Here is a 12,322-nt window from a genome sequence, read left to right as displayed (position 1 = left end):
TTTGAGACACTTAATAATCTGACCTTTATTTTTTAGTTTTATTGAGAAAAATTGATATACATCACTGTATAAGTTTAAGGCATACAGCATGATGGTTTCATTTACATGTATTGTGAAATGATTGCCACAATGTTTAGTTAACATCCATCATTTCATACAGGTATAAAGAAAAAGAAAAACTTTCTCCTTATGATGAGAATTCTTAGAATCTACTCTCTTAACTTTTCTATAGACCACATAGCAGTGCTAACTACAGTCATGTACATTATCTCCAGTACTCATTTATCTTATAACTGGAAGTTTATACCTTTTGACTACCTTCCTCCAATTCCCCCTCCCCTTCTGCCACCCTCCCACCTCTGGTAACTACAACTCTGATCTCTTTTTCTATGAGTTGTTTCTTTTAAGATTCTACTTATAAGTGAGATCACGCAGTATTTGTCTTTCTCTGTCTGACTTATTTCACTTAGCATGATGTCTCCACGTTCCTCCATATTACTGCAAATGATAGGACTTCCTCATTTTTTATGGTTGAATAATATTCGTTGTATTTGTATATATACCACAACTGCTTTATCCACTCATCCATCAGTGGACACTTAGGTAGTTTCCATGTCTTAACTATTGTAAATGCTGCTGTAGTGAACATGGGGGTGCAGATATCTTTTTGAGTTATGGAACCTACTATATCATACTGAACTCCACACCTCTATGCCTTTACATATACTGTTCCCTCAACTAGAACATCCTTCCCCGCTTTTTTTTTTTTTTTTTTTTTTTTACTAATTTCTACAGGCCCTTTGAAACCCAGCTCCTGCTATTTTTTCAGGATACCCTCCCTCACTCCTTTAGCCTAGCCCTCTCCTGTGCTCTTGTAGCACCCTGTACATTCTTCTATCTTGATACTTATCACACTCTCCTGTCATTGTTGAGTCACATGCCTGTCTCCTCTACCACCTAGACTGCAATAACCAAAGGCGAAGATGCTTTAACTTTATTCTACTGAAATTGTCAAAACCTGGCCCGTGATAGGTTCTTAGCTTAATAAGTGTTTGTGAAAGGAATAAATGAGCTTTTTTACCTTAATAATTATGCTTTTATTTTCTAGATACATGGTTCAGTGGCCTGGTGGCCGAATCCTGCATCGCCATGAGCTAGACACTTTCCTTGCACAGGCAGTATCTACCCAGCTTTATGAGCCAGATCAACTTCAAGAACTCAAGGTGATTTGATTTAACCTAACTTAAAATCTTTCTTTTATGAGCTCAATGCTTTCCTTTTGGTCTTTTTTTTCCCCTGGTGCTGAGGAGAAGAGTAAGTTCTACAGACAAATGTTTGATTTACTTTAGCCAATCATGTATGTTTATTAATAAAACCAAGAGGTACCTGCACCACTGCTCCCATACTGATAGGTGAGAATGGACAGAAAAGATGGATATTATACATTACAAATAAGTTGTGGCCACAAACTATGGTAAGGTTTCTGACTCTTGCAAGATACACTACAGGGGATTCTTCCTTGTGTCCTGAGTTTGTCTCTGAGTAAATGCCTGCCTTTTTAGTAATATTTATTGGATGTTAGAGAGAAGTCTAGAAGAACATAAGGAAGAAAGCAAATCCACCATCTAACTGAACGCAGTAGAACATAGTAGTTTAATTTTTTTTCAAGTTTATTTATTTTTGAGACAGAGACAGAGCTCGAGCAGGGGAGGGGCAGAGAGAGAGGGAGACACAGATTCCAAAGCAGGCTCCAGGCTCTGAGCTATCAGCACAGAGACCGACACGGGGCTCGAACCACAAACTGTGAGATCATGACCTGAGCCGAAGTCGGACGTTTATCCAACTGAGCCACCCAGGGGCCCCAGAACACAGTAGTTTAAAAGGTAGGCTCTGAAGCCAGTCTGCCTTGGGTTTGAATCTCAGCTTCATTGCATCCTAGCTGTGTGATCTGAGGCAGGTTGCTTAACCTCTCTTGCTTCAGTTTCCTTATTTGTAGGGATATTAAATAAAGTAAATAATCCATGCAAAACACCTAGAACAGTGTCTTGCATATCTTAAGTACACAGAATCCAATAATACTAGCTATTAATGCAGAACACCCCTCTCCTGACTTCAGTGGCCATGGTTTTTTGAGGCCCTAGGATAAACGTGGAAAAGATCTAGCCTAATAAAGCTAACAGAATCTTCCTTTAAGTGAGGTTAACTAAGGGAAAGACAAAAACAGTCTAAGAAAAACAGTGTTGGTTCCTCCTTACAGTAAGTATAATATTGCTTGGCCCTAGGGCAGTTACTGTCTCCAGATCACATGTAGGAGGGGACTTGCAAGTATTTCTCCTTTTCCTGTTGAAGCCATCTACCATGCGAACTTGAGATAATAAATATAAACATTTTCTACACAGTTGAGGTATTGTGTATGTGATTACATATTGTGTTTTTAAACTTAACATAGCACATATTTTCTATGTCTTAAAAAAGTTTAAGAAATTTATTATATGCATGTATCAGCTAATTATTATAATGTTGGCCATTTGGTTTCTAGTTTTCCCCTATTAGATGTAACATTACAATTAAAATCTTTATGCATAGAGTTTTATTCATAGCTCTACTTCCTTAGAATAGATTCATGAAAGTAGGATTACTGAGTCAAGAAATGTGAATATTTTTCAGGGTTATTCACATACTGCTTAATTGTAATGTACATTTTTCATCAGCTTTATATGAATGTGCCCATTTATTCCATCCTTATCAGCACTGGGTGTTCTTTTTCTCTTTGGATTTTTAAATTTTTTCTAACTTGACAGGTAAAAACAAAATGGTTGGTGCCTTTTTGAAGTTTTAAAGCTGATGTCTTTTTTTTTTTTTGTAATGAGTATCTTTCAAACTGTAATGAGTATCTTTCAAACTGTGTCAGGGAGTGACATGGATAGAAGCTGCTTGTGCACTCAAATGTCTATATTAAAAGGCAACACGCTCAAGTTTAATTTGAATAATCAGAATAACAGGAACAAGAGTAGATGTAACCAGTAACAGTTTTTAATAGTAGTTTTTCCTCTGTGGTGGTTTCAGATTGAGAAACTGGATGCCCGAGGGATCCAGCTTGCTGCCCTCTTCATGAGTGGGGTCGACACAGCTCTGTTTGCCAATGATGCCTGTGGCCAGCCAGTCCCGTGGGAGCACTGCTGCCCCTGGATTTACTTTGATGGCAAGCTGTTCCAGAGCAAGTTGATTAAAGCAGGCCGAGAGCGAGTATCCCTGGTTGAGCTCTGTGATGGCCAGGTACCTTTATGTTGGGCAGCTGCTAAGAGCCATCTCTGATCCACTGTGGGGATGAATGGGCAGAGGGTGGAAAGGAACAGAGACATTGGAGAGGGAGGTAGCAGAAGTAGGGGAATGTGTGACATTAACCTAACTGGGTCAAGGATAATCCCAAAGGCCCAGAGTCTGATATGTCCATGTTATAAAACCATACGTTGGAAAGTGTTTTTTATGAACACCAAATTTTCCTATTGTTTTCTTATCTGAGTATTTCCTTCCCATGGAATAGGGCTTTCCTGCAATTCTTAGGATTTCATTTCCCTTATTTGCAAAAACTGTAAGTCACTTCTGCAAATGGTGATAACCTTTGTAAAGGAACTATGTTTGGAACTAGAAGAGAATAGTAAAGTAGATGACAGAGTAGAAGCAGGGGATTCTTTACAATGAAACCTTAGGAAAGACAGGGAAAGGAACCCTTACTTACTCCTTTATCCACTTGGGGGGAATGAGCTGAGGGACTAGAGCAGGGGGTGGCAAAATACCTCAAAACTGAAAACCTTGAAATTTTTATTCCAATAAGGTTTTATTGGAACACAGCCACATCCATTCATTTACATATTGCTTATGACTGCTTTCCCACCACAACAGCAGAGTTGTATAGTTGTGACAGAGACCACATGGCCTACAAATCCTATCTGGCCCTTTTCAGAACAGGTTTGCTGATCTCTGGACTAGAGGCATGGGCTTCTCCTGGACAGAGGTCATGGTCTCTGATCTTGGGTATGGGGGAGAAGGTTAAAAAACTTTGTGCATGTCAGGTTTTATTCTTTCACCTAACTCTGTTCTATCCACCTTAAAAAATAACCTAACCTATTTCTGGTCGTGTGACAGACCATCAGTAAATACTTATTGTTATATTTGTCTCCCTTGACCTAGTCAATGTGCCTCACAAGGCCTCGGTCAGAGCTAGTGTGGTAGTTTGGTGTCATGCAAAAAGTGGGTCTTTGGTGCCAGACAGGTTTCCCTGAGTATGACTCCTTGAGCCATTTAACTCCAGGCCTCAGTTCTCTTAATGGGAATAGATTTGTGAGACTGTCCCTAGAGTGCCCAATACTGTGCCTGAAACAAAGATGTTAAAAAAAATGGCAGCTGCTGTTATTAATTCTGTTCTTCATTTGAAGGCTGATCTGGCAACCAAAGTGGAAAAGATGAGACAGAGTATCCTTGAAGGAGTCAACATGAACCATCCACCACCTTCTGCTCTACTTCCGTCACCTACTTTTGTGCCTCCCATGGTGCCCCCTCTCTACCCTGTTTCACTTTATTCCCGAGCCATGGGCTCAATGCCACCTCCCCCTCAAGGAAGGAGCCGGGGATTCACAGGTCAGTACCTATGAGTGATGTATTTGTCATCCTCAATCTATTTCATAATAACCCATCTGGTAGTTAGTACCAGTCACAGAATCAGCAGTTTCATATATATCAGGCCCAATACTGTGCCTGAAACAAAGATACTGATCCTAATAACTCAACCTTGGTGAAACAGGATTTTTTAATAGGGACATTTTGACATGAAGTATCAAGGTTCTGTGATCAGGTGGGAATGTCATTTCTATGGTTCAAGGTATTTGTTGTCCACTGTTCATCATTTTAAAAATAATAAAGCTGGGGAGGTTCTTCGGGGGCTCAATCTGTTAAGTGTCTGATTCTTAGCTCAGGTCTTGATCTCAGGGTCGTGAGTTCAAGCCCTGTGTTGGGCTCCACCCTGAGCGTGAAACCTACTTAAAAAAAATAAAGCTGGAAGTTTATCTAGGGTCATAAAATTCAGTATGCATATTTAGTTCAAGGCTCTACTTGGACGAGCAATGTGGATGTTTGCTCTGTTCAGTCAGGTAATGATCAAGTTTTACAAACCAGGGAGCCAGCCATTCAGTCCATTCCTTGAAGCTGACTTTACAGATCTTTGTTCCCATTCTTTGCATGTTGATTTTATTGTGTCTCAGAAGACAGCTTTAATTAAGGCTAAGTTCTCAGGAGATCCTTGCCATTGTCCCAGCTCCCAGTGATGCCTAGTCTCCAGTTACTGGTGGTTCATGAAGAGCCTTCTGCCTCCTCAAAGGCCACAGTAAGATCCCCAAAGGCAAGTCTTTCTAGCCCTCTTAGAACTGGCTAGTACCCTGGTACCTTAGACACTGTTATATGAATGAAGGGCTCTTTACTGACAACTGGCTAAATGAGTAGAGGGTTATTAACATTTGCTTTTTTTTTCCATAAACTAAAATTAAAGGTTTACTAGAACTGTGGATTCTATGAAGGCTTCCTTTTATGCCAAATTACAAAGCTCTACTGTGCTTGTGAGCTCATACAGACTGAGTTGGAATTTCCTGTTTTAAAGAGATATGCTATCTTGTCTTGAATTGGTTCTGGTTTTCAACTGTTGCTATTCTTGCTTATTAATTATAGATTACTTTCAGTTTAGTTTCATTATTTTCAGTTCAGTTTGCTGGTTTGGCTGATCCTCCATTGTGTAGTGATACATATTTGAATCAAAAATGGTTTAGGCCCACTTTAATATTAACTAACTGAAATTTGAATAAAAGCTTAAAAAGAAAAAGAAAAGTGGTTTTGGTCCAAATGAATAAACAAAAAGCAGAATCCAGACCCATAAACAGAGAAGGAACTTATGGTTGCCTTAGGGGAGGAACGTTGAGGGGATGGGCAAAATGGGTAAAGGAGAGTGGAATGAGTTATGGAATGAGTAAGTCACAGGAATGAAAGGCATGGCATAGGGAATAAGGTCAATGGTATTGTAATAGCATTGAATGGTGACAGATGGTAGCTGTACTGTGGTGAGCACAGCATAACTACAGAGTTGTCGAAGCACTAGGTTGTACACCTGAAACTAATGTAACATTATATGTCAACTAAACTTTAATGCAAAGAAAAAAGAAAGGAAAATAGAAGTGGCATTTGGCTTATAATTTTCTAATAACTAGATTTTAGGACATTCATTCTTTCAGCAACTATTGAATAGCTACTATGTGCCAGGCCCTGTAGCAAAAAAATGAATTGTCCATACCCCACTTGCTAAAGTAGATGTGTACACAGGGCACCTGGGTGGCTCAACCTGTTAAGCATCCTACTCTTGATTTTGGCTCAGGCCATGATCTCACAGTTCATGAGCTCAAGCCCTACATTGGACTCTGCGCTGACAGTGCAGAGCCTGCTTGGGATTCTGTCTCTCCCTCTCTCTCTGCCCCTTCCCCATTTGTGCACGCACTTGCCCTATAAACAAACAAACAAACAAACATTTAAAAAAATAAAGTGGATGTGTACAGAGCTTCAACCCCCTGTCCCTAAATTTGTTTCCACCATGAACCTTTGTTGTTATGACAGAGTGTTTATCATAGAGAAATGGAAATAAGCAGGGTAGGTGGGCTGTAGGATCTGTGTTTCCACTTCTTATCCTACCTTGCACTTAGCATTCATTACTTCCTTCTTCCTATCTCTCCAGGTCTCCATCCAATCCCTCCTCAAGGAGGAAAACTGGAGATTGCTGGGATGGTTGTGGGCCAGTGGGCTGGCAGCAGGTCCTCCAGGGGCCGAGGCTCTTTTGGCATGCAAGTGGTCTCGGTTGGTGGGCCAGGAAAAGGGTATGTATTCCAATAGGTTGGTATGAGCTAGTGTTAATCAAGGTGCTATTGGGAAAATATCCACCTATTGAATACTTCCATTAAGGTAAGAGGCATTGACTAACTTTCCATAAGAGGGTCAAACTTCCTAGAGGAGGTGATTAATTAAGTGAAAATGTGGGTTTTATATATTCCTCAGGATCACTTTTCCCCTCACTTTCTACAGGCATGGAAAAGAACAGACTGGTAGAGGATCCAAAGGACACAAAAAAGGAAATAAACAAGTAAGCACCGTTCTGAGATTATCTACCTTCTGTTTGATACATCTTGTCTTTTCAGCTAACTTGCAAATGATCAGATCAGGCCAGAAAACTGTGAGTTTTCCTAGCTACTCCCAGCATTTGATTTCATTCCCTCGCTCTCTAGCTGTGAGTTAGTGAGTGTTAACTGCCCACACTGTTCCCACAGTGCTGCAGAGTGTCATCTTTCTCCCTGAGTGAAGCCACAGGATAGAAACCAGGTACTGTGTCCTGAACACCTGTACCTAGCATAGTATGTGCTACATGCAGCCAGAAAAGGGGCCAAAGTGAAGTTAACAGTGGGATTGCCAGCTTCTCAGGGTTTTCTGAGGGCTTTCTACCAGAGATGCTTAGAAAATTGGACTTTGGCCTTTGCTGAATATGAGAAAGAAGGAGTTGTTGCCATTTTGCTTATTCCTGATGGCTCAAAATGGTCTTAAACTGTCCTCTAATGTACACCGTGAACTATAACAGTTTCCACTGATGTTCATTAGACATACCCCTCTCCCCAAATATCATGACCTGAGCCCATATCAAGAGTTGGACAGTTAACCAGCTGAGCAACCCAGGCACCACAGGATTCTCCATTTTAAACAGAGGAAACTGAGGCTCAGAGGGATGAAACATCTTACCCAAAATTATCCATCAAGTCAACATCCAAGTTGCCATTCCAGCCTGAGCTGACGATTCCAAAATCCTTCCCTGTCCTGATTGTCCTGATTCTACTACAGTATAACAACTCTAATTGTTAGAGACAAGACTCAGACTTAGGTCTGGCTGACTCTAATGCATATGCTCTTAACCATTTCTACCAGAGCTTTCTTCATGTAAGTGCAAGCTGTAAGGGAAGCCATGATATCAGAAGTTTGCTTGGGTACATGGAATCAAAACATGATATTAGCTAGCATTTATTGAGTTCTTACAGTGTGCCAGGCACATCACATTCTAAGTGCTTTACATGGAGTGTCTCATTGAATCCTTATAGGAATGTAAAAAATAGGTACTGTTATTATTATTTTTTTTACACATGAAGAAACTAAGGGAAAAGAAGGGATTGTGGATGATCATAAGTTTCTCATTGCTAAGATTACTGGGGATACTGTTATCTACTCCAGAGGTAGCCTGTCCAAGAAAGTTCTCATGTTGACTTTGTTTTTAGCTAAAGCATCATCCCTGGACAGTGGTGCTGTCCATCTCACGAACCGTGAGATCATGACCTGAGTCCAAATCAAGGGTTGGACACTTAACCAACTGAGCCACCCAGGCGCCCGCTACTTCATTCTATCTGAGTGTCCTTGAGCAATGTACTTTAATCTTTCTGAGCCTCAGCTCCCTCATCTGTAAATGGTGCATAATATCTACCATTTAGGGTTCTGACTAGTATTAGAAAAATACATTGTAAAGCTTTATAAATGATGTCTATGTCATTATGTTGTTGTCTCAGCCATTGAGTTTCAGTCAAATCCATCTGTGGTCACCCTAAGTTCTCAGGACAGTTATCAGAGCACACTTTACTAGGTGTTTACAGGCTTTGGGCTTTCTGATGTTTTTGAAGAACTGAAGCAGCTTCTGCAAGCTAGCTTACGAACATGCTTGGGAACTGTCAGTCTGGGATTACCATTTCAACTGAATATATCTGTTTTTGACAGAGCACTTCAGATGGAGTTTCTAAATCCCTAGAGCCTCATCAGGGTCGGTCCCACTCACAGGTAAATGGAAACAATGGCACATTGATCAAGGAAGAGAAGAGTGATCATCATCTTCCAGCTCCATCACAGTGTGCCTTATCCAGAGACAGCAATGTGTGTACTAATGGTAACCGCTACTTCCCCGTGAAGAATGGGGAGAAGAGCCGCTTACGAGAGCAAAAGCTAGGAACTGTGGCACAACAGAAGGAGGAATAATGAGCAGAAGATGGCTTCAGCAGATCAGGAAGAGAGGAAAACCTTTACCTTTCTGATTGTAGGCCCAAGTTAGAGGAAGACATAAATGCTTACCCTAGATTTATCCAAGATTTTGTTGGGACATCCTATTGTATTCATCTTTTCCCTTTCCCTGTCTTTTTCTGACCTCCAGACTTCGTGGTCTGCTTCTGGGGAAGCTCTGGTAAAAGATGAATGGCAACAGGACTAGGTCCTATTCTCAAGTAGAATATGTAATGCCAGTATTCTCTTTGCCTCCCCTGGGAGTGTAGTAAGGCAGTGTCTGTCAGAAATCTGGTGTCATCATGTAAGGCCCTATAGAAAAGCTCCAGCTTTGGTTTTCTGAGTCTTCATCATGTTACTCTTTACAAAACTTGTGGGATGGCAGGGACTGCTGTCTGTGGCTTCCTACCTTGCTTTTTTCTCTATGAATTCGTGAGACCTTGGTATATAATCAGTATCTGCCTTCCTCTCGTTCTTTCCCCCCATTCACCTAACCCAGGATTTTATACAACCGCCTCTAACTCTGGCCTGACAATCAGATAGGTAAATGTTTTCAGGGAAGTGAAATAGTATTGGTTATTTTATTTTATTTTATTTTTTATTTTATACACTTTTAAAAAAAACTACCAATGGCCTTTGTACTGGGGGATTCAAGTGAGTCAGAAAAGTACGGGCAGATTTTTCCTGCCTCTGAACTAATGCATTGTTTGTAAAATAGAAGATGTGGTGCAGTTCACCCACTCCCTGCTGCCCACACCCTGAAAGGGTGGGAATCAATGTAATGAAACTGAGTACGAAAAGGAACTCAAAAGATGGTGTGTGCGTGTGTGTGCGTGTGTGTGTTTGGGTATGGGTGTGTGGGTGTATGTATATATGAATGTGTGTATCTATATGCATACACATACCCTTTATATAAAGAGACAGATCTATTTATCTATACATATTTTATATATATAAATATATGTGTGTGTGTGTGTATGTGTGTGTGTGCACACGTACCTACATACATGGTGATGTCCCAGAAGATTTGCTGAATTTCCCAGAAATGCTTCCACTGCTATGGAGTGGTGGGTTTCAAAAGACCACACTTTAAAATCCTTACTGAGTCACAGCCCATCGGTTATGAGAAGATGGGCTTCTCTAAAGCAGACAAAAAAGTACTTTCCAGAGATTGCCCGTTCAGAACAACAAACAGTTGGGTTGTCACAAGTTTAATCTTGAACGGAGTCCTCACATCCCATATAGTGAACAAGAAGGTTGGAATGGGGTGGGGAATATTTGGGCATTTCCTTCTGCTAGAGCAGCCTAGTTCAGAGAGAGAAGGGGGATGGGAGGTGATTACCAGGGCTTGCAGTTAATTTGGAGGAAATCTCATCTGGAGCTTCTGGGTCAAACCGACCTCAGGCTAGAATTGATTGCCATGAATCCCTGAAGGAGAGAACTAGCATTGGAAACATGGGGTAGGGAAGTGTGAGGAAATCGACAATTTGGTTTTACATGCCTAGATTGTTTTATTTGTTCATTGACATTTTGACTACTGGATCTTTTCATTTGCTTTGCAAGGAAGACTTCAGAGGACTCTGGCCCAGGCCTTTGCGGGTACTCTGTAAAGGTTCCCAGCCCCTGATGAGGCCAGAATCTGCCCAGGACAAAAAAGCTGTTCTTCCCTGCCAGAGATACTCTTGAGGCAACCTTGCATTTCCAGTTTCCCTCCTCAGCAGCTTAAGTATGAGGGATGGGAACATGGCTTACAACAGATTAGCATTGTGTCTTCATTCAGGAATTGAGGCTTTCAGCCTCACACATCTCCTTTTGGGCTTTGTGATACTCTTGCCCAAGAAGTACCATGTCTACAAGAATTCAACTGACTAGACTTCTAGCAGGATTTCTCTCTCTTTTTGAAAAACCCCATGCACCTTAACCCACAGTAAGTCCTTGGTGATTATTTTCCAGACAACCAAAAGTCTGTTTGCTTACTGCCCACTTACAATGAGCGCATCATGAGAGATTGAAAACAGTCTCAGACTGTTTAATCCTAGTCTAGCCCAGTTTAAGAGAACCTACAACTTGTAGGGGGAGGGAGCCCTTAGAATGTCTCTCCCCCTGCCCAGACACTTCTTACATAAACCAAAGCAAGATGACAAAAGTGAACACCTAGCAAGATATAACCAGAAACAAAGTGTACAAAAGCCTCCTCTTTGGAATTTGCTCCTTTAATTTGGTCCCCCCCCCCCCTTCTCTTGGGCCTGCTCAGACTTTCACAAAAATCTTGAAGGTTAGGATTTCTATGTCCAGCAAGAGAGGGATTCGGTACTGAACTTAGACAGCTTGGAAATTTCTTTCTGGAGCCAAAAAGGGAGGGATCCTTTGAATCTCTAAAAATAACCAGAATTACTGAGCTGAGTTAAATTAAATATATAGACACCATTTTCTAATAGGAAGTACTTGGAGTTATATGGAAAGGTATTTTCTTCAGTTGCCATTTCTATGCATCTTGAATCTATTCGACACAATCAAGTGACAGTATTGTTAACTCTCACAGCCTTAAGAAAATTTATTTTGTAGGCATTCACTGTGAGAAGTAAAATTGCTGCTTTGACAGGGGTGATTCCAGTTTGCCAAAAGGCTTGCTTTTCTCCCTTTCACACCCCTCTGCTTTCTCCTAACCTGGCCAAGGGTGAAATAAGTGGCTCACTTCCAACCTTGATTTTTATTTGGATTCAGCATTTTGGGTTTGGAAGGTCATAATAAAGAACCATAAAGGGCCATATTCCTGTATTTTAATTTATCTACCAAAATCTACAGTTTTGAAGCCAGAAAGGCTAAGGTTCATTACTGGAAGATGAACTTTTTCTTACCTGAGGACAAATTGGGGAAGGTGGGTCTGATCTTTGCTGCTAGTACCATTTGAAGAGACTGTCATCCTTTACTTGAGGCTCCATTTCTGACTATGATTTGTGTGCCTCTCTTGAACAAAGTCATATAGGAACCCCCAGAAACAACCCCTTGACCTTGTAGGGCCACAAGCAAAAGCAACCCTGGTTGTATATAGCCACTGACTCCCAAGGACTTGGCATCTTGATTTCTGCTGGCCTGTCTTGGGGTCAGCCTAAAATTCCCACCCTTATTCAGTGGCCAGTCTGGCCTGAACCAGGCCTGACAAACTTTTGCTCACTTGCATCATTTTCATTCTGAGCCAGGAGGACTTCAG

The 12,322-nt window shown here is 41.0% G+C and overlaps 1 protein-coding gene across 1 annotated transcript in view; it reads left to right on the top strand.

The window, feature by feature from the left end:
- FAM120C (family with sequence similarity 120C) overlaps positions 1-12,102 on the top strand; it is a 121,030-nt gene extending 108,928 nt beyond the window's left edge. The window contains exons 11-16 of the mRNA XM_006943756.5: positions 1,109-1,223; positions 3,067-3,276; positions 4,437-4,638; positions 6,770-6,908; positions 7,114-7,171; positions 8,836-12,102. Coding sequence (XP_006943818.1) covers positions 1,109-1,223; positions 3,067-3,276; positions 4,437-4,638; positions 6,770-6,908; positions 7,114-7,171; positions 8,836-9,090 — 979 coding nt within the window. The 3' untranslated portion in view covers positions 9,091-12,102. The remainder of the gene's footprint in view (positions 1-1,108; positions 1,224-3,066; positions 3,277-4,436; positions 4,639-6,769; positions 6,909-7,113; positions 7,172-8,835) is intronic.
- The last annotated feature ends 220 nt before the right edge of the window (positions 12,103-12,322 follow it).

This window comes from Felis catus, chromosome X (genome assembly GCF_018350175.1).
Source record: "Felis catus isolate Fca126 chromosome X, F.catus_Fca126_mat1.0, whole genome shotgun sequence".
Classification (NCBI taxonomy): Eukaryota; Metazoa; Chordata; class Mammalia; order Carnivora; family Felidae; genus Felis; species Felis catus.
Note: the sequence above shows the minus strand (reverse complement) of the source record. Positions and strands in the feature narration are given on the sequence as shown.